Here is a 27,522-nt window from a genome sequence, read left to right as displayed (position 1 = left end):
TTGGCGCAGAAATGATGTCACTGCAGCATTCTTGCATGCCACATTGTTCCTGCTCTTCTACTAACTCAGATCTGCTTGTGCATCTAGCTCAGTATTGACTAGTAGTGGCTTCCCAGGGTTTCCTACCTGACAATGCTGGGTATAGAATACGGCACCTTCTGCTGCAAGATGCAACCTCGTTGTCCCTGTGAGTTAAGGAATGCCCTACATGCATCAATAAGAACTTGCACCATGATGAATGGGAAACGAATGGGGTTGATAATGTGCCGGCACCTGGAGAACATGCACACTGGAGAACAGCAGAGTTTTGAACTGTGCTCAGCATGTAAAGGATGGGCAAATATCAGAAAATAGAGTGGTATATTCAGAAAAACACAAATATATATTTAATAAAAACACACACACACACACACACAAATTACATGTTCAAAATGTTATCAATGATTTTTAGGGAAATCACTTCCACCAAAGAGGCACATTTTATTTGCTTCATGTCACTGTTTTGTCTTCCTGAGAATGCATCTGCATTGTTTATTTTCAGTCTCTGACAGAGAGTAACAGTTTCTCTTGGTTGTCTAAGCATTCTTTCAGTTTATCTTCTGTCAAAGTCAGGCGTTGCTCCAAGATTGAGACAGTCTGTTAGGAGAACAGGGCAACAAATGCTTATTATTGATTGCAATGTTTTATTTACAAAATAACTTATCTTAATACACTGAAGAAACCAGAGAACTGCAAGATTGGATTCAGGTATTCCACCATTTCAGTAGCTTACGGAAACTTTTAAAAATACATGGGGTTTTTTAGCCATGCTTTCGGAATGGAATATTTGTAAGTCTAACACATCATGGTCTCGGCATCAAAATAAAACAAACTATTGGAGAAGAACTCTAAAATCCACCCCCCCCCCCCGGCAGAGCATCCCTGTATGTGCTGTGTATTCAGTTGTATCAGACTAGAGTATTGATTAAAAAAAAAAGCCTCCAGCTTCTGTAACTCTGGAAACTAAAGTGTTGAGAGTTCCCCTTTCAAAGCTGATACCCAAAGGGCCACATGAGATGTTCTGCACTCACGCCAGGGTTTTTCCAAATCTCTCCCTTCCCCCAAACAGGTGTAGCCCTGAACAGCTGCAGGTAAGGCATGTGATGTAGAGACTGCAGCTGGGGAAGAATGAGTGACACACGCCCTCCATACCCTTGGAAGCGCCTTCTTGGGGGGGGGGGGTCCTCAGGTCTCGGCACGTAAATATTGTGAGCTATGAAGGGACTTCAGAAAGGGCTTGGATGGACATCACAAATCTCTGAAATACTTTGTTGTATCAGAATCCAACTTTTCAGTGATATCTGCTTTCAAATATATTTTCCACTGTATTGCGGAACACATTAAATTGATAGGAACTGTGTTACTGAGAAGTGTTGAGCAACTTTTTGTGGATCTGAACACACCATGTAAGACACGTTCTATGTTTCTCAGGTACTAGTAGAAATTGGGTAATGCTCTAATAGACCTTAATTACAAATACAAAAATGATTAAAGGATGTATTTTTTCTTGATCATATTTTTTTTCTTTTCACAAGTTTTACAAATTTACTTAAGTTTCAAAATATGTTTTTCTAAAAAAATTGACTTCTCATCCTTACCTCAATGATGTATTTTATTCCCACATTATACCTACTGCTTTATATAACATATTTTTTTTCTAATACAATTATCCTCTATTTCACCTATTACTGTTTTCATTCTGCGGCTGATGATGTGTTTTTTCTAGGTGCTCAAAGTACTTCACATGTAAAGCAGTTTGTTTTAAATCAGTAGATCAATCTACAAGGCATTTTCTAATTGGGGTGGGGAGGAATTTGTTATCCGTTGGGCTGAGCAAATTTATTTTATTGCGGAAAACTTCTTTTTCAACACTATTTTAGCTCAGGTATGTTAATTATGGTGACATATCCATCTGATAAAGTGTAGCAACTTTTATTAAGTTTAAAGTGCTTCTACTTCCTTCAATATCTCAGAAAGACATCTATACTCGCATTGACATATGATACGCAATGTCTCTTGCTGACTGAACAGAAGTCCTACTTCACAAATATAATATTGGTAATTATTACAACTCTGTAGATAGTGTTATTATACATTTATGATACACTAAGGGCTGAGACAGAGAGACCGAGTGTAGCCTGCCTCAGGTCAATGAACTTGTGAAGGAGTTACCATTTGCGTAGGCCCACCTGAGAAAGTTTTTGAAGGGTGGGATGTCAATCTTTAAAATAGATAAATTTTGAATTGGGGGCCCAGAGGCGTAAGAAGACAGGAAGAGTCCTGCTAGACCAAACGCAAAGCCCAGCTGGCCCCTGAAGGAGGAACAGGGCTATTTGTCACTTCACCACTAGCCCCAAGAAGCCTAGTGATTTATTATTTATTTGCAGGTAATCCAGTACATGCAATGGTGTTGGGGATTTACTCACAAGAGTAAGAACATCCAGCTGCTCCACAATGTGTTCCAAGGCATTAGTCAAAACTGGAGAAATGCCTACTGGCTCATCCATGGTGTGCGCAATGTATTTACTTCTGTCTTCTAAACTTGTCCTTGTTGCTCTTGGTGAGGATAAAACTGAATGCTGCTGCATGTCTTGGCTGTTCATTCCATCTTGCTGCATGATCACTCTCTCTTGTTGCATGGAAGGTTGAGCTAAAGGGATACTTGGCTTTGTCTTCGATTAAAAGGAAAAGCAGAGGGTGGTAAGCTTGAAAATCTTCAGCTTCCTCTTTTCCCTTTTCGGGAAGCAAACCTGAGAACTGCAGTTGTTACCCTGCATACCTGTTCTCACAAAAAAACAGAGGAGGTTCATCCTCAGCCTGCATCTTTCCTCTCTCACATTTCCCCAAAAGGACTTACCAGTTTTAATAACCTGTATTCATTTTTCTTTTATTCTCTGCTGTTTTGGAAATTCCCAGAAGTATTTTACTTGTTGCCTTTCACTATCATGAAGTGGATTACAAAATAAATCTCCCTGGTGACTGCTAGCAGGAAGACTCACCATGAGACTGAACTAACACACAGTGATTAGAAGCCTAGTTCTGCATGCCCTTGAGGGTTGGTTCCCAAGGCTGCAAAGCAAGTTCTTTATGAGTTGTAGGGGCCTACTAGGCAAGCCCAAGCTCTTAGGGCCACCTAAAGGAGCTCTTTAGATCTCAGCCACAGCTAGACGCATTACTGCACCGAAGCAGTTTTTCCTGCGTGGAAGCAGTTTCAGCAGATTCCAGTCTTGAGTGTGGCAACATTTGAACCTGCCAAGTAGGCTGAGGTTATTACAGACCCCAATGCAAAATAAAATAAAATCAGGACTACTCTTAAATAAGGTTGTAGGGATGGGGGACAGAGGTATTCTGTACGTATGTTGAAACACATATGGAAATAAAAGAAACATAAAGTGAATTCTCTGTAGCTTAAATGATGAAGGCTAAAAAGATAGAGCCAAGTATTTAGCATCACAAAGCATCACAGAGAAACAAATTCTCTTCTCCACAGTAAACCAAGGCTAAGTTCTTATTTATTTATTTGTTTGTTTCATAAAATTGATATAGTGCTTGATTGTAGAAAAAACCTCAGTACAGCAGTCCTGGCTGCACAAAGGTTGTTATAGTCAGTGTCCCTGCCATTTGACAGATACAACAAGCAGGCCTAGTCAAAGAGACCAGGTGCTGCTCTCTCTGAATCTATGCAAGAAGGAATTTCTTCCATGTAGAGCTGCCATATAGCTAATGACATCAAACACTGGTACAATTCAAAGGCAAAAGCACATCCTTAACAGAATCTATTTAACTCCAAAGTATATCAGCTGTAAGATTTTTGCCTGCAAATAAACTAAGTTATAGTGTTCTGGAGAAAGTTCATGCCATGTTATCTGACTTAAAAACCATCTGCATTTAATCTCTGGCCAGGCATCACACACATAAAGCATATCTGACAGCTTCCTGTGGAATACCAGGAATGATCTCATGACAAACAAGGATTTGAAGAGAGGCTTTCTAATGAATCATTACGTTGGTGAGGCATGTACTTTAAAAATAGGATGGCCAGCTCCCAGTTTGCCTTCTGATGTTGAACTTTTTGCATTACTCTGTTGTATGCAAGGTGAAAAAACACACACTCTACCTCGTAATATGGGAGTTCATTAAGAACTAGATCTTCACTGTGATATATGCTTAAGGAGTAGCTATTATAGAAATAAATTTCAGTATATCTGACTGCATTGTTTGGGAGGAAGCTTATGCATTTTACTCGACAGTCTAATATTTTATTAAATCACAAAACCAGACGACAATAATTGAATTAAATTTTGTTCAAGCAATATAAATACAAATAGCCAGTTTGTAATCATTTATTATTCCTGCCCACCTAGCAGTTCGAAAGCATGTCAAAGTGCAAGTAGATAAATAGGTACCGCTCCAGTGGGAAGGTAAACGGCGTTTCCGTGTGCTGCTCTGGTTCACCAGAAGCAGCTTAGTCATGCTGGCCACATGACCCAGAAGCTGTACACCGGCTCCCTCGGTCAGTAACGCGAGATGAGCGCCGCAACCCCAGAGTCGTCCGTGACTGGACCTAATGGGCAGGGGTCGCTTTTCCTTTACCTATTATTCTCCTACCATATTACTTCCTTTGTAGTCATTTGCTACTAGTCCTTCAATATTACTTTCTTTTTTCACACATCTGAAGAGTCAAAACCAACCACATCTTTATTATAGTGCCATCTGAATTCATGACACCTTACAAAGAACGAGAGAGCAGGTCTCTATCTTCAAGGCATATACAATCATACCTTGGTTTTCGAACAGCCTAGTTCTCAAATGTTTTGGCTCCCGAACGACTGAAACCTGGAAATGAGCGTTCCGGTTTTTTAACATTCTTTTGGAAGCCGAACGTCTGACAGGGCTTCTGCGGCTTCCGATTGCTCCTGCAGCCATTCAGAAGCTGCGCTTTGGTTTTCAAATGTTTTGGAAGTCGAACAGACTTCCGGAATGGATTCTGTTTGACTTCCAAGGTACGACTGTACAACCACACCCACACCTTGAACCTATCAGATAACACCCCCATGTGACTGTAGAAGAAAGCAATTACTATGTATGTTTTATGTATTCCATCACAGCAACTCTATCAAAACTACAGTACTGGAATCTGCAATGGCAGCAAGACTTGGTGGGCTGCACCCTAAGCAGGTTAGGCTTTTAGTTGATGTCTGACTTTTGTACAATGTTACCCAGGGATGGGACACTTCAGTTTCTGAAGTATAACTCAAGATTTTCCAATTAAAGTTCATATTCCCTTGATTGATACAGAGTTCAGAAAAGTGCCTGAGTATACAGAATAATAAAATGTTAGTAATAATTTCAATTTATAAAAAAAGAAGTGATAAAAACTACTCTCTTAAGGTTAGGCGTTTTAATATGTTCAATTTCTTGTTCGACAGACTGGTCCAATGATTCAAGAAAAGGCCAAGCCTTAGGATCTTTCTACTAGCTTTACACTACAAAGATTGTTTGGCGCAGGACAACAGAGGACTCAAGAGTCCTCCTTGCACATCACAGCAGTTATACACAGGGAAGTTTGTTCTGCTTTGGGGAAGGGGAGGAGAGAGAACATGACCAGCTTTTAAATTGTGCACTGTTTTCTATTCACCTTCATAATCCACAGAAGCTCCAAGTCTGGCACAAATGTACCCTGCCTAATTCTATAAAACAGGGAATGGATAAGTACTCAAGGGAAGCTTCCCAGGGAGACCGAAGTAGAAGTCGCTTCATATATCCTTGCAGCTTAAGCCCTAGGAATGAGCTGTAAATCTGTGGCAATGCAGGGACCCCCCCCCCCAAACCACAAGCGGCAAGACTAACAGGATTACCAGTTACCTTAATGAAACTGACATTTTCACAGCTCACTTTGTTGTTATTACTAATTTAGCACAAAGCTGGTCAAGCTTTTGGAGGGCACCAGGTCATTCAGAACAAGGAATAATAATAATAATAATAATAATAATAATAATAATAATAATAAACCTCACCGACTTGATTTTATGATAACATATGCAAGGGAAATAAACTCAGCTCCCCAGTTGCTGCATTTGCAGCTGTGGTTGGGGAAGCCGGTTTTATTTATTTATTTGCTGAGGTTGACAGCTGTGCTATATTTAGCACAACTACAATGGCATTAAATAGCAGCTGCTTTTCAGCCATGGTCAATTGGAACAGTAAGTGGGTTCTATATGGTCTGTTTGACAGATCTGGGTTTGGGGTGCGAAATATGGAAAGCCCCATGAGTGTTGTGCTTCAGATGGCAAATGGTCTTGAAAGAAGCTTCCTGAATAGCTCGTAAATCAATGGTTATCGCTTCACATTTTTAACACAGGGAAAAAGATCTAGCCTATTACAGGTGTGCGCAAGGGCTGCAGATGCAGGAAAAGATCCATCCTGCTACAGATGTGCACAACAGGAAATGCCGATATTCATTAGTTCTGTGAGCTTGGTTAACCTGTCCCATCCTCTTCAGTGTCAAGCTATGCCCCAGATATGAGACGTTGGAGAGAACAAGGCATTTTCTACTCCAGTGAAGAAATGTGCTCTATTAGAGCAATGTGTAGGTATTGGTTGCGTATAATCACTTGCATAAAATTATACTTCTGTGTAGATATGAATGTTAAAACATTGCATTTTATATTAAGCCAATGATTTCCATGACCTTTTCATATGCTATATTTAATTGACATTTAAGAATGCAAGCTGAATTTTCATCTATCAGCAAAACAGGTTGAGTTTAAAAAGGAAAAAAAAAAAGGAGGGCACCACCAGAGACTAAAATCATCAGGCTCTGGGCTCCCAAAGGTGAGAAATTCCCTGACAGGAAGTCAACTCTAAATATAAATGCTTCAGGAAGGAGAACATAGAAGAGCCTTCATAAACTACAAAAATTCTTGTGGAGTCCAGAGGCGCCAAAAATAACAATATGATCTCTACAGAGAGGGGTAAAGAAATGTCATAAAGGCTGGTTTTCAGTGTCCCTGCAAACAGCTGCTGCAGGAAGCTCTTAAAATGAGAAGGACAAATACTCAAAACCGCTGAACATTCCCACTATTTGCTATCAAAATAAAAATGAGCCAAGTTTTATTTGCAGCAAGTTTTTTCAGACCATAGTTAAGGCCTTATAGTGAGGCGTTTTGGCAGTGGTGCAGAGCAACCTATCCCTTTCCTGGTGTGGAGTTCTAGCACCTTCTCCAAAAACAGCTTGACAAGCTCTACTCCTCCTCCTTGCCTTCCCTATCTTGTCTTTGATGCACAAAAGGACATGCCACATGAATACACCATCTTTGTCAACTGGATTTTCAGTCTGAAATGGTGCAGATATATGGAATCTACTTCAAGCTAAGCAGTTCACCAATGCTGACTGAACATTTCCTTCCTTACAAAAATGATTAGTTGTGGTCTCCCTCCACTTGAAACACAGAGAATACTTAGGGCAGGGGTTTACAACAGTCTGCAACCTTTAAGACAAAAAGAGCCACTTGGACCCATTTCCAAAGAAAACAACAACAACTGGGAGCCGCAAAAACCATTGCAACATTTAAAACAAATATAACACTGCACCGAAGCAGTCCAATGGCCGCCGAGCGGCTCGATCCCGGGGCTCCCGCTGCGCACTATGCCCAGCGGGAAGCCCCAAAGACAAAAGGCAGCGGCGGCCGGGCCCAACGGCCTCGCGCCCCAACGCTGCCCCCTTTTGCCGACACGCGGCCTAATCCTGGGGCTCCCGCGGCCCGCCTAGCCCAGCGGAGGCCCCTAAAGCAAGCGGCGATGGCGGCAGGGCCCATCGCCCTCCCACGTCGCCGCCAGTCAAACGGCCGACGAGCGGCCCGATCCCAGGGCTCCCGCTGCGCTCTAGGCCCAGCGGGATTCCTCAACCACTGAGCCCTCCCGCGCCGCCCGCATCCATTTTTGGCCCGCCAGGCCCAGCGGGAAGCCCCACGACCCAAGGCGACCAGCGGGAGGCCGTAACGACAAGCGTCGGCGACGGCAGGGCCCTGAGCCCTTCCGCGCCGACCACATCACCGCCGATCGCGCGGCCCGATCCTGGGGCTCCCGCTGCGGTCCAGGCCCAGCGGGAGGCCCCAAAGCAAAGCGGCAGCGGCGGGAGGGCGCTTTGCCCTCCCGCGTCGCCAGCCATCCCGTGGCCGCCGAGCAGCCCGATCCCAGGGCTCCCGCTGCGCTCCAAGCCGGCAATCCAACGCGGGCCCACCAGCAGGCCCATCGGGAGGCCCCCAATGCAGGCGGCCCGACCCTGGGGCTCAGGCCGTGCTCCAGGGAGGCCCCCCCTCCCGCAAGTCCAAACCAGGAACACTTACCTGAAATGCGGACGCTCCTGGACCCTGGACGTTCCTGAACCTGCGGGAGAGAAACAAAAAGGGGGGAAATCTGGGCGGCTCTGCCGCTTTTACCTGGCCCTTGACCCCGCCCCCGGCCTCTGTCCTTTGTCCCATCCTGGCCGGAGGCAGGTCAAGGCCCATCGCCCTCCCCGCGTCGCCACCTCCTGGCTCCATCCCCTCCGGTCAGGTCCTCCTTTCTCAGCCTCACCGGGGCGCACTCACTATTTGCGCCCAGTGGTGCCGCCGCCGCCACCCGCGCTGGGTGCTCAGGGCTGGGTGGGCTTCTCTCGTTCCCCCTCGGCAGCCCCGCTGCACCCTCCTCTTCTGCCCTCCACCGGCTCCGGCCTCTTCAGCAGCAGCAGCTGAGGCCGCCGCGCCGGGACATGCTCCTTTAAATCCTCCTCCTCTCTCTCAGCCTCTCCCCCCGCGCCACCACTCCCTGCTTCCGTCCCATCAACTCCCTCCCCTTCTCTACCCGGCCAGCCCCGCTGCCTGCACCGCTCCCCCCTCCCCTCTCCTCCTTCCGAGTCGCGACCGTAGAGCGTCTCTAGCATGCGGGGGCAGCAGCGCAGGTGGGCCTGCAGTGCGGTGCAGCGCCGCCTACATTTCGCCCCTAAACGCCGGCCCTGCCCGGAGCCGCGGCAGAGCTGTCAAAGAGCCGCATGCAGCTCCGGAGCCGCGGGTTGCCGACACCCACTTAGGGAGTTATTTCACACTCTCTTAATAGTGAGCCATCTTGGCTGCAAGTCCTGAAAGACCTGCTCTCTGCCTTGCAGGCTTTCGTCACACCTGGCCTGGGAGGGCAGCGCCTGGACTGACTCCAGCTACAAAAGCTGAGTGTTGAACCTTCTCTTGTTAGCATAATGATTCCATGATGACCGCATGCAAACTTCTTTTGAGAATAGCTTTGTTCATAATAAACGTTAAGCTTCTTCTTTTTCCCCTACCAGCAGTCTCACCAGACTAATTTTCTGCACTCTGATGCAATATATATATATACCAAAATCCAGCATGTTGAGTGTCAGTTGGAAATTTTAAAAAATGGAAAAGGTGGAGTGAAGAGTGTTAAATTGTTTGCTCAAGTTTCTAACAGTTCATAGAAAGGTACTCTGAACAGAACACTACCACTGTGGGGTGCAGAGATGATATGCTGTAATATTTTGTTGTAGGTTGAAATAATATTTTGCATATATGTGGATTTTGAACGGTCACACTGTTTTGCATCTAATCATCCTGGTAAACCTTGCAATAGCTCTGTAAGACTAGGAGCAACAATATTAACCTTATTGCAGATTGTGGGAGGACAAGATGGAGATGGGCAAACAATAAGATGTGAGGGGAAGGAAAACTCTAGATGTACATTACAAAAACTCTATGTGTAGGACTAAGCTCAAGAGGAACAAGTTCTGCTAGTCTGAAGGACAAGGGACAGTGAATAGCACCGACTATGACTATCTCGGTGCCTGAGATATCACAGGTGATGTTCCCACCTTTCCCTCTTTAAGAAAAGCGATTTAAACATGTGTTTCTTTAAAGGCATAAATGTGCAAATAGCAGATAGCTCTTCAGAGGCCTGGGGAAGAGAATAGTGTGTTGAGGAAATGAGCATCCACTACAGGATCAGGTATGCCTGGCATTTGGAGAGTGACAGCAAGGGAAAGGTCACCCTTCAGAAGCTAAATACTTTGTTAGCTTCTGCTTTGATGTGGGTCTGCAAAACCCCAGGTGACTTTTGAGCCAGAGGCAAAATTTGAACCCAGCACCTCCAGATTCACTGGCTCAGCTTGGTTTCTTTCCTGCTACACCATAAAAAATTGCAGTTTGTCTGAACCAGTTTTCAATTGGCCCTACTCTAGAACCACTGAATTTCTATGCCTTAGCTTTATCATGACCCAGAATCTTACCTCTCTCCCACATCCTTCATATCACCACGGTGTGTGTGTGTGTGGGGGGAGGAACCCTCTTAGATTCCAAGAGTCTTTTGGCCTTTTGTTCAAACAAGTGCATGTCTCTCATTTACCAAACACAGACTGCATGTCTTTCCTCAAGGCTGCATTCTTAACATAGGGACACAATCCAGCCAGAGAGTTTAAACTGCCATGCTGATTTCAATGGGTTGACTTCAGAGGAAAATGGGCACAGAATTGTTCTGTTAAAGTGCTCAGCTTTAGCTGGAACATGCATCTTGTAGGCATGGTCGTAGCCAGGATTTTTGTTAGGGGGCCAGGCCTTTTGTTGGGGGGGGGCAGAACCTTAGTTTGCTATGTATTGTTATTACATTTTATTGACTGGGGGGGAGCTGCCCCTCCCCCCCACTGCGCCCACACTTGTAGGTCAATACAACACACACATTCCTGTTTTGACTGTGCCCATTTTCAGGGGATGGGTGTTTTAGGTGGCATAATTTGCAATGACGGGGGGGGGGGACGGACCTCCCACTCCCCATCATGTGTGTGACATTTATCATTGGCTCAGCTATATCCTATTCATTTTTAAATTATCTGAAAGCTGTGCACTCCCATATGTGGTGTGTAATGCACATATATCTAAGATTTCCAAAAGGAGAGCAGGCAGGCAGACATACACATGGTTATTCTGCAATGGCAGGTTATTTCCCTTATCACCACCCGTCTATATTATGTGTGGTAGCTAGGCTACTGTGTACTATTGTCACTGAAGAGGAAAGCATGGGCTGTTGTGCAGAGGCTCATGCTTCGATTCCCCCAGAAAAATGGGCCTTACAAATATTCCTAACAGAGTTAGCTATACAATAGGGCAAGGGCTATGCTCCAGATTCAGATCCAGCACTGTTTCTCTGTGACTCCCTTCATTTCAATGGACACATCAAGATAGCTGATGGAAGCCTTCTGTGTCCTGTTTCAACTATTTTTGCTATAGGCATTGAATGCTTAAAAAAGAAATTGTTTACATTTAATGCTAAAAAAGTAAAATTGTTTGTAAATGGTTCTGTGATCCGCAACAATATTTTCCACTTTGGAAAGCAGGCACAATTTGCTACCTAACCCTACTTGATGGAATCTGAACAAGCTCGGCCAAATATATGTGTGCCTACCACATTCAAGTTTAAAGCAGGGCAGTTACAGATTTACAGAACTGCTGATTGCCAGCTTCATTAGCCCCGGTTATGCTTACGGACTGGCAAAGGCATTTAGATCAGTAGTAAATCATCTTGTAGGTCAGCAGGAAGCTCATTATGGGCAGACAGTCCAAGTGACAGAAGCACTTTCTGAGAGTGCTAGAGTAGTAATTTCCTGTGTGAAAGGCCTGCCGCTGTTTTCTGCATTCCTCAGGGTACAGCTCTCAGAGAATGTTGCTTTTCCACAGGAAGAGGAAGGAAGCAGTTGTTCGTGATGGCTGTGAGGAATTTATATATGTCCTCAGAATCAGCTGTGAGAATAATGGTCACAGCTTAGATTCCCAGAAAAATGGGAGAAATGAGAAGGTGTGAAGGAGAGAATTGGTGATGGAGGCAGGATGTCACAGTTCACAAGTAAAAAACCCTATGAAGCTACTATGGGAAAGGATTACAGAGTGAGCGTCCATGCCCAAATCCCACAGAGCCACTGAGGTGTTAATGCAAAGGAATCCTCCTTTCACACAAAGCAGCTTGGTAAAGACTATTAATGAACAACACAGTGGTTCACATTTTTACTTAATTTCAGAACACGTATTCTAGATCTCTAGGATCTATTGGTCGCTATAACACATACTGAACTATTATTTGTCTTTTCAAAGTGACACCTTTGGTCAAGAAAATACAGTATACATCGGAGATGTCTCACCAGAAAAGTGGAAACAAAATAATAATAATAATCCTTCCAGTAGCACCTTAGAGACCAACTAAGTTTGTTCTTGGTATGAGCTTTTGTGTGCGTGCACACTTCTTCTTCAGTGGAGCAGATCTTTACTTGTAGTTCACTGAACCAGAGTAGCCACCAACAGCTCTTGCCCTGGCATCTTTGGCAACAGTCTCACAGGGCTGAATTAAAAACCCTAGCATGCAGCATTTATTGGTGATGGTCTACAAAAATCACTAATAAGAAATCTGAAAATAATACACCCCAAGTTTGAAATATATAGTTGCTGAGGCATGGACATCGAAGTCAAAGTATTGAGGAAGCAGCAACATCAAAACAGGAGGAGCACCTTTGGGCATAAGGTAATCTGTAGCGTTGGATACCCTTGTAATTTGGCGTAATTAAATAAATAAGGAGTGGAGTCCCAGATGCTGTGGCAAGATTTGGAGTCAACCCTATCCAAACATATGTACAGCTTTTTAATTGCTCTGGATTAAAAAAAAAGTATTAGAATCAATGTTTGGATTATATTTAGTTTGTAATTTATCCTTGGAAAACTTACCATTAAATCAGAAGGTGAGGTAATATCTACGACAGGAGGGTCGAGTGTTTGCATATCTGTGACGTCGTAGCTGGGATCTATCTGTTGAAAATCAGAGTTGAAAATATTATGATTGTTTCATCTACAGAAAATAGGACACAGGATGAAACCCTCAAAGACCACATATCAAGAGAATATTATCCTTGTCAAACTATTAAATGTGTATCAAAATCACAGAACTGCAGTCGGAAGGGACCCCCTTTAATGTAGGAATCTCAACTAGTAATCTCAGTTAGTAGCAGCCATTTACATACAGCACAATTTTCTTCCATATGGCTTGGTTTTCTGCCAAGGTAACTGGATTTCTTCTCAATGTGTTTTGAGCAATTAATAGTTATAAGCCACATTCTTACTTCTAAGATGCTTTTTAAAAAAGGTAAGTAAAAAAATGTCTGTCGAAGCCTTATCCACAAATGCAGAGTGCTAACAGCAGGACTCTGACCATGAGAAAGTATCCTAAATCACACTAAAATATATTTAAGAAAGTCAAGAACAGATCAGTCACAATCAACAACATGATGTTAAAATATCTCTGTGTCACATCAAAGCCTTTAAAAAGCTTGCTGACATAAATTTTTAAGCATCAACAATTATGTGCAGAGGCACATCTCACTATCAGTGCAGCAATCGGCCTGGAAAGCCCCATTCTATCCTGACATTGTTTCAACTTCTTCCATGGATGAGACTTCAAGCAAGGCCTCACAAAGCCTAGAGAAGAATCTAGTGCAGCAGCTTCTGATACTGCCAAACGGGGTCCATGTGCTCCTGTCTTCATTTAACTTGTCAGGAGAGGGCTAAGGCATTTGTACCAACCAAGCTTCCAAGTTTTAGCAGCTTCTGAGTAGATCATAAGCTATTCAACTCTCTTTTCCAAGTCACCAGATTTTTATAAAACCGTGTGTGTAAAATAAGGATGGCAGAAGGAAACTGAACAGTTTAGGAAATTGAGGTCCAGAGAACTTTTTATGGTAATCTCTTGCCTGTGGCTGTAAAATTAATCCATATCCTGGTCCTTCATCCACATATATTGCCCAGGTAAGATTGAAAATATAAGACACAGTGTGACATTTGCAGTACCAGTGGTACCTCGGGTTACAAACACCTCGGGTTACAAACACTTCAGGTTAGACTCCACTAACCCGGAAGTAGTACCTCGAGTTAAGAACTTTGCCCCAGGATGAGAACAAAAATCGCGTGGCGGCAGCATGGCGGCAGCATGGCGGCAGCGGGAGGCCCCATTAGCGAAAGCACGCCTCAGGTTAAGAACGGTTTCAGGTTAAGGATGGACATCGGGAACAAATTAAGTTCGTAACCAGAGGTACCAATGTATTTAAAAACATATTCATTCCGAGGGGGGAAAAAATCATACTGGGCTGTGCAAACTATTCTTAAATTTTAGTGCCATCTAGTGTCTGTTCGCCTTAGATGACAACTATTGATTTAAAATTCCTATGGAAAGCATAGCTATCCTATACTGTACAGAATAATGGATGATGATACAATGATAACATGACATGCTATCAGCATTATTACTGGGCATCAAGGAGATGACTGAGAGTATTATAAACCATCTACAGTTGGTAAATATAGAACAGACATATTAAAAGGTATTATTTTTCATGAATAGGAATACATAAGAAACCCAACAATTATGGTGACTGCCTTTCACTGTGTGACACTGTTCCCTTCTTTTTGCATGTGTGCATGTCTTTCTGTCCTTCTCTGTCTACACCTGTGCACAAATATTTACAGTGGTGCCTCGCTAGACGAAAATAATTCGTTCTGCGAGTGCTGTCGTATAGCGAATTTTTCGTCTTGCGAAGCACCAACGAGAGAATAGCGGTTTGACGAAAAAAAGAAAAAAAAAAATCGGAAATTTTTTCGTCTTGCGAGGCAAGCCCATTGAAAAATTCGTCTTGCGAGACAGCCTTCCGCTAGCGAATGCCTTTCGTCTAGCGAGTTTTTCGTCTAGCGAGGCATTCGTCTAGCGGGGTACCACTGTATTTAGTTGATAAAGATATGTACTGATCTATTTGACTCCTAGCAAGTTAGCAAAAATGTATAAGACAAGTACAAATACCTGCTGGAAATGTAAACTAAAGAAGGCTCCTTTTACCATATGTAGTGGTCATGTAAAGTAAGAAAAGCATTCTGGGAAATGACATATAATGAAATGAAAAAAATGTTTAAAATAACTTTTATTTTAAAAAACCAGAAGCATTTTTTATTAGGAATTATAGGTACAGTAGAACATTGGGTTACGTTGCCTCCGGCTTATGTCACCCTCGGCTTGAGACCGGTGCAAACCTGGAAGTACTGGAATGGGTTACTTCCGGGTTTGCGCCGTTCGCGCATGTGCAGAAGCGCTAAATTGCGCATGTGCATGTGCAGACGTGATCCCCGCCATAACCCAAGGTTCCACTGTACTGACATCCCAAAGGACCAGAAAAGACTTCTTATGTATGCAACAACAGCTGCGCGGATGCTACTAGCCCAGAGATGGAAAGAAGCTAAAGTCCTGACCAGAGAGGAATGGCAAACTAAGCTGATGTACTACGCTGAAGTGGCAAAACTGACCGGAAAGCTCAGGAATCAAGAAGACAAAAACTTTAAGCAAGAATGGGAAAAAACTGTAATATATCTAGGAGACCATGGTAAGCATATGAAAACATTAGCAGGATTTTAACAACACTTGTAATGTAACAATCACTACGGACAATATGGACAGATACAAAACATGGATCACGAAATTATATGCAGTTGAAAATGTTGACAGTAAGACCCAAGGAGGGGCTGGAGGAAGTCAGGAGATTCAGAGAAATCTCAAAAAGTAGACATTCATTTGGTATTGCTATAACTTTACATTTGTAAAACCAAATAAAATTTATTTTCAAAAGAAAAAAAAGACTAATTATTATTATTATTATTATTATTATTATTATTATTACCACACCCATCTGGCTGGATTTCCCCAGCCACTCTGGGCGACTTCCAACAAAAATCAAAATACATTAAAATGTACTGATGTACATTTCTGCATTAAAGGGAGGGGTGGATACTGGGGTCTGTGCTGGTACTGATTCAATGATTACAGATTTGAGTTACTGGAGGAACGCATTAATTCTTTACTGATTTGATAAGAAGCTAGTTTTTGTTGGGCTTATTTAGGAACATGTGGAAATGGACCATATAAAATCTCAGGGTCTGTAGAAGAGCAAAAGAGTAGATTGAGAGGGAACAGAATGGAATAGCCTGGAAGAGAGAGACTGGTTGGCTGACATTCCAGAAGGCAATATTTTGCTGCAGGTCTCACTTGCAGGCAACTACTTGTTAATTTGTAAATAGTTAGATGTTAGAAGCCATAATGTTTACCTCAACAGATTGTGGTTTTGCATCATGGCGATGAGGTGATCGAGGGTAAATATCAAGAAGGTGAGGGGGTTCATCCCCATGTAATTTTCGCATGTGATTTTTAAGAACTTTCTTGTATTCAAATGCATCAAAGTTTGTTTTCCAGAACAACACCTGTAAAAAGTTATAAATAAAAATACTGACTGACGTTTAACTCACACTTTTTTGGTTTTGCGATCCTTGCAATTGGCACGAGGACAAAGGAGAGACGCTGCTAGCTACCTTGCCTCTCTTAGGCAGGGAGGCATCTCAAGGCAAGACCTCAGAGATGCACAAACAAAGGGGCAGGGCCTCAAATTATGTCAATAAGACTGTTAAGAAAGTATTAATAAAACACAGTAAACTCTTATTTGTTTAGAGCGTCTAATAAAATTATGTTTTAAGTTAAGAAATCAAAATCTTTAACAAACCTGTGCATCCACACCACCAGAGACAAATGTTTCTCCACCTTTTGAAAAGGCTACAGAGAGAACAGGTCCCTAGTCAAAAAGAAGAAAAGAAGCCAGATTAAAAATAGTATTAAAAGACTTAATAGTGTTTATAATTTTAATATATTTTCCTCCTCCCTTCCATAATGATGCCTATCCTTTACTTGCCCATCATCTTTCCTATTCCTGTATACCTGAGGGAGTGTCTCTGCCCCCATCGTTCAGTCCGGACACTGAGGTCTAGTGCTGAGGGCCTTCTGGTCCTCACGGCGAGAAGTGAAATGACAGAGAACCAGGCAGAGGGCCTTCTCGGCAGTTGTGTCTGCGCTGTGGAACACCCTCCCACCAGATGTCAAAGAGATAAAGAACTATATGACTTTTAGAAGACATCTGAAGGCAGCCCTGTTATGGGGAAGCTTTGAATGTTTGAGGTTGATGTCTCATTTCAACTTGTCAACTCAAAGCAAAATAAATAAATGGATTTTTTTATTAATATTGCCTGTGTCACAGGCAGAAATTTCATTTAAGCCCCTCTCCTCTTCTACAGTGCAGTTTATATTGAGGCCATAACATTGTTAGCCATTCATTAGCATGGCCTTTTGCTCCCTTTTAAACAAAAATATAAAACACAGATAATGTTCATTACCCTATCCCCTGTGAAGTCCTGCTGAGCTTCATTCTAGCTCTAGGCCTGTTTCAAAAGATATACAGAACTGAGCAAGACTGCATACAAACTGGAAGCTCAGATAAACACATCAATAACAGCCAGCTTCACTTTTTCTATCCCTCCTACTCTGTTTAGGCTGTCTCAGGACTGTTTCAAGCTAAGAAGATGCCACTCCAAATTGCACGGTGGCTGCATCCCTGTGATAGCGGCTCATCTCTCAAGTCCTGTGTGAACTAATGCTGTCGTGGCTGGATGTGGCTGACGTAACAGGTAGTCCAAAAAAAACTACAGGGCACCAGGTTGGTGAAATCCAGGCCACTAAGTAGGATAGAAATTTAATAAATGATTAAGCCCAGGTTCTGTTTCCCAGCAGAAGCGAAGTGCCTTCAGAATCAGCAACCTGCACCAGCATACTGCTCAATCGCATTAAACCAAACTTTTATCTTCTCTTTGGCTTCACTTGATGTGTGAACCAGGCCTGTGTAACTCAGTTCAGTTCTCTTAGCCTTAACTCATTGTAGGAAATCAGTTTTAGTGTAACATGTGAAGTAAAACAGCCAAGAGACACCTATTGAACATTTTGTGTTTGCTAAGTTTGCTGAATGTTGTATTCACAGGCCAAGCGCATACATTGCCACACTTTTCACATTCCAGTAACTGTGTATTTCCGCTCGAAACAATTATGTCTTGCAAGAAGCACAAAACAAGCAAGAGGGTAGGAGAGAGAAGAACATGCTACCTCATGCCCATGAAGTGTGTACAAGAGTCTTCCTCCTAAAAGATCCAAAATCTTAACAGTACTGTCGCTGGAAGCTGTGAGGAGATAGTTGCCAGAAGGATGGAAAGACGTGCAGTTAACGCCCGATCTGTGAACTGATTTCAGTAAAAAAGAATTCAGATCTTGATGGTAAGGAAAGGAGCCAATATCTGCACTGGCTAACACCACAATCATGTTGAGGAATTGTTTTCAAAGGCACTTACTCTCAGATACATGTTCATAAGTATGTAGCTGAAAACTGATTCATTAATATAAATGAAGTTCATTCTCTAACGAGCAACACCTTTTGTTTTAATTCTGCAATAATCATTAAAAGATTTTCTACCTATCCCTGCCTCTAACCTTCCTGACTCACTGCCACTCTGCCTATAGTTCCCTCTCAGCTCCTCCTCCTTTGTGTTGCATTGTGTTAGGACTGCTTCATTCTGCTGAGCAAAACCCAGCAACCCTGTGTTCTTCTGCAGAATTGCACACAAAGCTGTTAACAAATGCACTTAACGGTGCTGCTTAAGATGGAGGCATTTAATCATCAACTGAGGCCCTTCTTCCTATGCCTCCTCTACAAGTGGTTGGCAACACGAGAAGAGGGCCTTTTCTACAGTGGCTCCCCGCTTGTGGAATGCTCTGGCTTGCCTGGCACATTTGTTACATAGATTTAGGTGTCAGGAAAAAGCATTCCTCTTCTCCTAGGCCCTTGGATAACTAAACATCCCATGGCCTTTTAAACTGTTTGTGTCAGGAGGGGGGGTATTGTTTTGTTTGTTACTATGTTCTGCATTTTAAAATTGTAAACCTCCCTGTAATCCTTGGATGAAGGGCAGTAAATGAATGAATGAATGAATGAATGAATGAAAAAGCTTTGTGACTCACATCAGTGAATCCAAAGTATTCAAGAGGTAGGCGGGGAACAGAAGGCACAGAGTTATCTAGTCCTTGGGCATGGCCTTCAAATAAGATGCTGCCTTGCCTGCTATACTCCAGGGCAGGGATAATCAATGTGGTGCTCACCTGATGCTATTGGACCACAAATCCCATCACTCATGTTCACTGGCTATATTGGCTAAGGCTGATGGGAATTGGAGTCTGTCAACATCTGGAGGGGAAAACGTTGGTTATTGTCCCAAGGTATTGTCCAGACCTTACAGCTGAATCCCTGAACCAGCTGTCTAGAAACAATTTTTAAGAAGACTGGTTAAATGAATGATTTGGAAAACCACCCATTTTCAAGGGGTTTCAAAGAGACCTGCACAGTGCTTTAAAGTGCCTGAGGCTTCAGCTTTCTGCAAGCACTGGTTATGCAAAAGAGATCCAGACAGCTCCAGCTCCTACCCATCCGCTGGTGGTGGAGCCGACATCAGTTGTGCGAGCCAATCCCATAGGCTTTGGCTCTGCTGCAGATAGTACACAATGAAATGTATTGTATAACATGAGTAAACAAGAGCTTTTGGCTTGTGAAAGAAATGAATCTTCGCACACCGACAGAGTATTATTACAGGGTTAGGGATGGTATTTGGGTACAGAGAATAAGAAGCTCAAAATCTGGACCCTTTTAACAACCAAATACAAGAAAAGCAGAGCATAGAAACACAAGTTGATTTTATTTTTCTCTCCTAGGTCAAGCTCAAAGTATCTACTTTATTAGGGGATTGAAAAAGATACTTGTGATTTTATCTACACTACAGTGCTGCCATCCTGTGGCTTAAAGTAGCAAGAACACTTAGTTCTTATTGAGGGAAAGCAGATGGATTCTTTTAAAGCCTTGATCAAGACCAGGGGTCAGCAAACTTTTTCAGCAGGGGGCTGGTCCACTGTCCCTCAGACCTTGTGGGGGGCCAGACTATATTTTGGGGGGAGTTGAGGGAAGGGCAGGGTTGTATCAGCAAGTTTTTGCTAGCTACCAAGACCAGCCAAAAATCTGGGGACCACTGAAACTAGAAGCATACAATGGGATATCCCATGAAGTAAAATAGGGCTGAGAGGTTGCAGATTTTACAGGGCCACAGAATGAGCTTAAGGAGCGAGCTGGGATATTAATTCCAGTCACTGTGGTCCTCTATTGTTTATCGCCGATACAGTCTGCATAGCATTGCTATAGAGTTGCCATCTTTTCAGATTTACACACACAATGCTTTAGGTATCGTCATTTACTATGGCCCTAAAGTGGAAATTGTGTCAGCATTTTGACCTTGCTAAATGTGAATTTACTAGAATGGTACACTGGGCAGTCTACAGATTGAACTAATATGTTTGTCAAGAAGATTTAGTGGGCAAGAAAAAGCCCATACTGATTCAAGGGCAGTGTTGACACCAAATAAAACTGAAGAAACAACAAATGGAAGATAAGGGAACATACTTTTAAAATGGTTCATGCAATTTATATAATTACATGCTGCTATATTAGCCATATTAGGGATGCGGGTGGCGCTCTGGGTTAAACCACAGAGCCTAGGGCTTGTTGATCAGAAGGTCGGCGGTTCGAATCCCCGCGACGGGGTGAGCTCCCGTTGCTCGGTACCAGCTCCTGCCCACCTAGCAGTTCGAAAGCAAGTCAAAGTGCAAGTAGATAATAGCGGAAGGTAAACGACGTTTCCGTGTGCTGCTCTGGTTCGCCAGAAGTGGCTTTGTCATGCTGGCCACTTGACCTGGAAGCTGTACGCCGGTTCCCTCGGCCATTAATGTGAGATGAGCGTCGCAACCCCAGAGTCAGACACGACTGGACCTAATGGTCAGGGGTCCCTTTACCTATATTAGCCATATGCTTATCAAACAGTCCTCTTTTGAAATATTAGTTATGCATTTATGTATGCTTTCAGATGCTCAGAATGCCAGATTTAAATTCCTTCTGAAATATTTAGGCCAAGTCGGTAACATAGGCTTGTTTTATTATCCCCAAGTAAAAGATATGAGACAAAGGCTTGGCCAGTGAAGCTAGCGGCAGAGATATGATAGTAACTGGAAACTTTCTGGGACACAGCTGGCATTCTTAGTTACTTAGACCTCTACTACCTTTAGTGAAATTGCAAAAGGAAGAGGTTTAGTAGCCTTTTACCTCGATGCTGCTGCAATAATTTGTTTATTCGAATGTCCCAGATCTTCACTGTGTGATCAGAGCCTGCGCAAGCTATACACGTACCATCAGGACTGAAGTCCACATAGTTGGCAAATCTACAAGGAAACATTAAAAGTAACGATTTGTCATTTGTTACAAGAACAATGCCATCCACTTGGCTTACTTTATTGGCCCATGTTTTTTAATGAGTTTTCCATCACATCCTAAGGACTCAGAGCCATGCTGTCTGCCCTCACTATTGTGCTGCAAGGTAGGCCACACTAAGATACGTTTATTTATTTCATAGTACTTATATTATGATTGTAAAAAATAAAATAAAACCTGAAAGCAGTTTCCTTAAACAATAAAATGAAATTGTTAGCAGAAGCTATCTTACTGAGCAGGAATTGAACCTAGATACCCCTTGCCAAGATACAATACTTTCTCTTGACAACCATGCTGGAGTCACTTGCATGGCAGAAAGTCTCTCTTTTCACAGCAGTGATGGGATGTTGCTTCCCTGACTTTCTGGCCTGCTTAAACTCCTATCCCCTGCTTCCCAAACTCATGTCCCACTGAGTGAGCCCCTGGAGACTACTACTGTCAGTGTTTGTCTGTGGCTGCCTTTGTCATATTTCCTACCCCTTTCTCTTGGTTGCCTGGTCAAAGAGTTTGAATCTCAGATGCTACCCCAGGATGGCTGTGTGCACTCTCAGCTTACCTCCTGTTCCGGGAGTAATGTCCTCTCCTTTCTTTCTTTCTTTCTTTCTTTCTGCACTAGGTTGCATGCAAACACAGTTTTGGAGCTAGAGGAAATTTGAACTCCTGCCTAGGAAGTGGCAGAAGAGGAATTGTCGATACTGGCTATATCAGTGGGGCTGATGGATAGAGGCACTGTGCATGTTGTTAAGCCTAGCTTGTGCTCATCATTGTGAGTTCATTGACTCCCTCCATCTGTGGGTGGCATGTGCATGTTGTCATCAAGAGTTCCTGACTAGTGAGTGTCACGCTAAGCTAAATAGACTCTGTATGCATCTTTAAGAAATCCTACTGCTGCCGCAGAGATTTTCTTCTCTATCACAGAGGCACAAACAAAAGATTGCATTTCCTGCACTTCACCTCCATCCACAAGAACAAGACTAAAGTCCGTTTAGTCTTGCCCAATGGAAAATGGCTCTGATTCTAACCACTCCTTTCTGCCCACCTCTTAAGCTGCCCTGAATTTCACAAATATGTGAAACATACACTTTTGATCCCCTGCCATCTTTCCGATGGCTGAGCTCCTCAAGCTGTCAATCATTCACCTCCCAAGTCTCACAACAAAAATGGAACAGTTTTGGCCATGTTTTTGCTTTCACTGTTGGAAACCCAAGCGATCTCCAACATGTAAGAGAATTTAGCTAGTGCAGTTTATGCTAGCTTAACGATACTTGGTGTTTCATTTTGGCCTGTACTCTGCTTATTTCTTTCCTAAGCTTTTTATTTTTAAAACAAACTCTAATTAGGAAAACTAGGGATTGGCTTACTACTTGGAATCATCCAAATTATTATGTGTTCCATATCTAAACAGCATACCTTCCAGGAAAGAGAAGTAGTAAAGGAAGGTATCTAAACACAGCAGACTGTTTACTTTATCTGAGACTAAGGGCTTTTCGTTATAGCCCAAACATGGCTATACAGCAGAAGGAAAAACTAAAGCACACCGGAAGCACATCTAATACGTTACAGCACCATAGATTACTCCGAAGAGCCTTAAAATACAGTGACAAACATGGTTACAAACCCCCTTCGGGCCTTGTCTCTGTGACTGCTTACCCTTCATGATCTATTATATCATCAACACAGGTTTTGTTTCTTAAATCCCAGATTTTAACAGTTTTATCATCGCTGCAAGAAACTATTAATCTTCCATCTGGTGAGTATCTAGAAAGGAAAGAAATATACTGCAGCTTTAAAAATGCCTACATCTAGCATCTAAATCAATTGCCGCTTGCAAAGTTAGTGACCATTTTATCCTGAATTGAACAGACACGTGAAGCTGTTTTAAAAAGACAAAAAAGTTGCTACTTTTCAAAAACCAAAGCATGCAAACACTCACTTGGCACAGCGCACCCAGTGTGTGTGCTGGAATAAGGTAAACAAAAGACGTTGGCTGTAAACACTCCAGACTTTTACAGACTTGTCGTTGGATGCAGTAGCTAGAAACTGACTGTCGTACGAGAAGTTCACGCTACGGACTGCTGCTGTATGGCCCTTTAATGGTGTGGATTCACCGTGACTGTACATAAAATATGTTGCACATGCATTAGTCCCACAACCACATAACAGATTAATCCAATTTCCCCGCCCCCCCAAACCCAAATCAAACCTAGTTTGTATCCTCAAACGGACAGCTTCCCTTGCTTCTTTGTCCCAGTGCAAAACCCAAAACCTTTTGCACAAAGTACAGAAGATGGGAGCAGAGCTGGGGGACTCAAGGGCCAAATGGAGCCCTCCAGAACTTTCTGTCTAGCCCTTGGGACTCTTAGGCCACAGCCGGTCCTTTGCCTGCCATGACCAACAGCCTCTTTGGCTGCTTTTGCCTGGCTGGAATGTATCTGCAAACTGTCATAATGCATTTTGCTTGCCTCGATGGAGATGTGTGTGGGGTGGAATATAGAAGCCTCTGACTTGTACATGGATAGAACACAGCCTATTGTACAAAGGTAAGAATAACATCCATGGCTCCACCCATATTTGCCTCTGGCTCCACCCACCACTTGCATACAACCTCCAGAAGGTATCCCTTGTAGGAATCCAAGTGGATAGCTCAGTTGGTTAGAGTGTGGTGTTGATAACGCCAAGGTCGCAGGTTCGATCCCTGTATGGAACACCTGCATATTCCTACATCACAGAGGGTTGGACTAGATGATCCTCAGGGTACCTCTCAACTATGATTATATGAATCTGGCCTCTCTGAACTAGAGGAAGCAATACTATGCCTAAGCCCAACATCCCTTCAGAAACCAAAAACCCTGGAAATATTTAATTTTCAGTAATACTTACATACATGGAATCCATAGCCTGGCTGTCCTATCTTGAGAAGCAGATGCCAGCAAGTTTCCATCTGGTGAAAACTGTACACTGGTCACACCTTCCAAGTGACCCACAAACCTGAAGGCTTTGGAGTTTGGCCTCAAGTTCCATATCATTAAGAAACCTATCCAAAGAAGAGGTAGCTGGCAAGGAAATAATGATAAAGCTCCACACTTAGATATCAATTTTGTGTTCCAACATAAAGTTACTTTTGCTACCAATTTCATTAACTGATATAAAATAAGATACAGAATCTAATGAAGTCCAATCATTCTAGTTTGAGATCTAGGACAATAATTCCACAGCAAATCCAGCCAAATAACAAACCACATTACCTATTTAGGGTTTGGGTGAAGAATGGAAATGGGTAATCAAATAGGTTGTCACCACTTATTTGCATATTTACAAAGACATTATTGTAAGGTGACCATTGTTAAACGCACTGTTAAATCCTCTTGTCATGGAGCTGTGATGCCATATGGTTATCCTTGGTTAGATCATCATCCAAAAGGCATTAAGTGGCCTGGGGCTGAGAAATACTCAGAAGTGTTGGGATCTTGCCTTAAGTTGCCAGATAAGGTAGAGGGCATCAAAGCAAAACCAGTGCAAGTGAAACAAAGCCTGCAATTCTGTGTGCATTTCCTTGAACTCAACTGAGCTTATTGTTTCTCAGTAAACAGGGTGTGGCACACACGGCAGAGCAGCAATCCTATGCATGCTTATTTCAAGCAGGTTTGCTACCCAATAACTGATTCACCCTCGAATAAAATGTGCATGGCCTTACAGTGCATTCTCAAGGTCACCCATAGTGCAATCCTAAAAACATCTACCAACAGTAAATCCTCCTGAGTTCAATGGAACTAACTCCCAGATAAGTGTGTATAGTATTACAGCCTTTAAAGACTAGATACCAAACACTTGCACCATCTTCCTAAACTTGCAATCAAGGCAAATAAAAGTACCCCAATGAATGCAGAGGCAGGGCTCTCATTTTGATACCTGGTGTTTTTGTTGGGAAATATATATTTGCCGTTAATACTGTAGTCTTTAACTCGGAAGTGTTGAAGACATATCATTTGGGGCAGAATTCTAAGGCATTCAGCCTCGGATTTACAACTGCTTGACAGGCAAAAGCTGAATAAATAACTTATGGAATATCCAAGAGACCACACAAATCATTTGTTCATATATGCTTCAGCAAGTAAACTTACCAAGTGCTCTAGTAGTTGGATTGAAGGCAACACAGGTGACTGCATCTTTGTGTCCTTTAAAATGACGGATCAAGACAGGATCCTCCTAGAGGAGGAGAAAACCTTCTGTAGTTTTCAATGTTTATTTTGAACAGTCAACTAATCTGATAATGAATTGCTAAATCAATCAATCGATCGTCAATCAATCAAATAGCACAATCAAGCTGTTAGTCTTTAAAGTGCCACAAGAGTCGAAGACCTGGTTTACACATACACTTAGCACAAATATGAAGCTCCTGGAAAGGAGATTGCAGCTGTTTTGGCCTCCTCTATGCCTGCTGCTGCAAGCTCAGCTGTGGTTTGGCTTAGTGCGTTGTCTAAACCCAGGGCTCATAGTTATAGCAAAGCCTTGTTCTATGGCTTCTCGCTCTGATATTTTTAAACAAGGCAGCTATAGAAACAGAACAATGATACCTTGTAACAATAAACTTAATACATGAAATAAATGTGTTAGCCTCTGTAGAAGCATGTTTTCTATTCTGTAAAAAATATATATATCAAGAAAGGTGTCTGTTCTATGAAGAATTAATTCATTGTCTCCCTTCTCTTACTGTCTAATTGTTCGGTCAAGTCATTTTTTAAGATACAGTAGTGTGATCCTAACAGAACTTTCTAAAGATTAATGTTTGAATAAACATGTGTTGGACTACACTGTTAGGCACACGCTATCATCAATGCACCTTTCCAGTCAGCCAGGTACAAGATTTTGCCCAGCAAGGCTTTCTGTAGTTGTCCAGGTGGCCATGTGCAACAAGAATTGAGGTATGTATGGGTTGTGTGGGATGGAAGAGCAGTTACGGGACTCCCCACTGTACTTCAAGCAACAGCAGTGACATAATATGACCAGTCCTCTTTTCTCTGGCTAGTAAGTGAAAGGATAATGAATATTTCAAGTTAGCATAAGAGCATAATAGCCCTTCAGGATCAGGCCAGTGTCCCATCTAGCCCAGCACCGTTTTCACAGTGACCAAATGCCCGCCGGGAAGCCTGCAAGCAGGACCTGAGCGCAACATCACACTCCCTTCTTGCGGTTTCCAGCAACTGGTTTTCAGAAGTATTACTGCCCCCGATAGTGAAGGCAGAGTATATAGCCTTATCCTCCTTGAACTTGCCCAATCCTCCTTCAAAAGCCATCCAAGTTGGTGGCCATCATTGCTTTGTGTTCACTTCTTGCAGGGAAGCATGGAGGAAGCCAAAAGGCAAGCGAGGGGGGGGGGGAGCCATCCACCAAGAGCTAGGTGCTCCTTCCTTTTGGTGCAACTCCTACCCCAAGCTAGCAGCTGAAGCGGCACCACTTCTTCTGCAAGGTCGCTCGTATTTATTTTCCTTTTCAATAGTTTTTATCGAAGATTTGTGTGTGTGTGTGTGTGTTACAAAATAAAACAAATAGGTCATTCGCACTTCTGATCAAAAGGTGCACTTCAGCTGGCTGCAGATCTTTGTTTTTGTTTAAGTTTATACACACACACACACACAATTTTTATTAAATTTTCTGTTTTACAATTTAGAACACTCATTTAAACATCCTTAAAATATCAATGATTTCTCTTTCCACGGTTCATTTTGCAAATTATAAATCCCTGCGTATTTTACATAAACTAAACCATTCAGTATTCCATTATTACATCCATCAAAATTTATTTACACTGTTGAATTTATCTTAATGCTGCAAACGTTTTCAATGGCTGGGGATATTTGTATGCGGCTCAATGCTGCACCTTCTACAAGCCACGAAGGAAGCCCCGAGGATTTCCCCTCCCATCTTATCGCAGGTAGCAGCTCTGCTAACATTGGGGGGGGGGGGAAGGTTTGGAACCGGGGCTTCCCGTGAGCCCCCGCGCTTCGTTCACTACACCCGCCGACGGAACTCCCCGCGACAAGGAAAACAACGACGGGAAAGAGGAGCCGCGCCCTGAATACCCAGCGTCGCTGCCGGCTCCCCAGGGGACCCGCCCTAGACTATCCTACCAGAGCCGCCGCCGCCATCAGACTCCTGGGGCCCTCCGCTCTGCCGGCCAACCACCCTTCCGCGGCCCT

General features: G+C 43.0%; 1 protein-coding gene across 1 annotated transcript; it reads right to left on the bottom strand.

Annotated features, from left to right (window-relative positions):
• Positions 1 to 418: 418 nt before the first annotated feature.
• Positions 419 to 27,508, bottom strand: POC1B (POC1 centriolar protein B). Its single transcript, XM_033162347.1, is given in 13 exon segments — positions 419 to 636; positions 2,466 to 2,711; positions 12,789 to 12,869; positions 16,200 to 16,352; positions 16,649 to 16,717; positions 18,073 to 18,206; positions 21,161 to 21,276; positions 22,976 to 23,083; positions 23,259 to 23,438; positions 24,206 to 24,357; positions 24,359 to 24,378; positions 25,447 to 25,531; positions 27,454 to 27,508. Coding segments are annotated over 13 exon segments (1,461 nt in total). The 5' UTR covers positions 27,472 to 27,508; the 3' UTR covers positions 419 to 537.
• Between the last annotated feature and the right edge of the window lie 14 nt (positions 27,509 to 27,522).

The sequence above is a fragment of the Lacerta agilis genome, chromosome 10, assembly GCF_009819535.1.
Source record: "Lacerta agilis isolate rLacAgi1 chromosome 10, rLacAgi1.pri, whole genome shotgun sequence".
NCBI classification, from domain to species: domain Eukaryota; kingdom Metazoa; phylum Chordata; class Lepidosauria; order Squamata; family Lacertidae; genus Lacerta; species Lacerta agilis.
The sequence above is the reverse complement of the archived record's forward strand: the minus strand, read 5'-3'. Positions and strand labels throughout refer to the sequence as shown.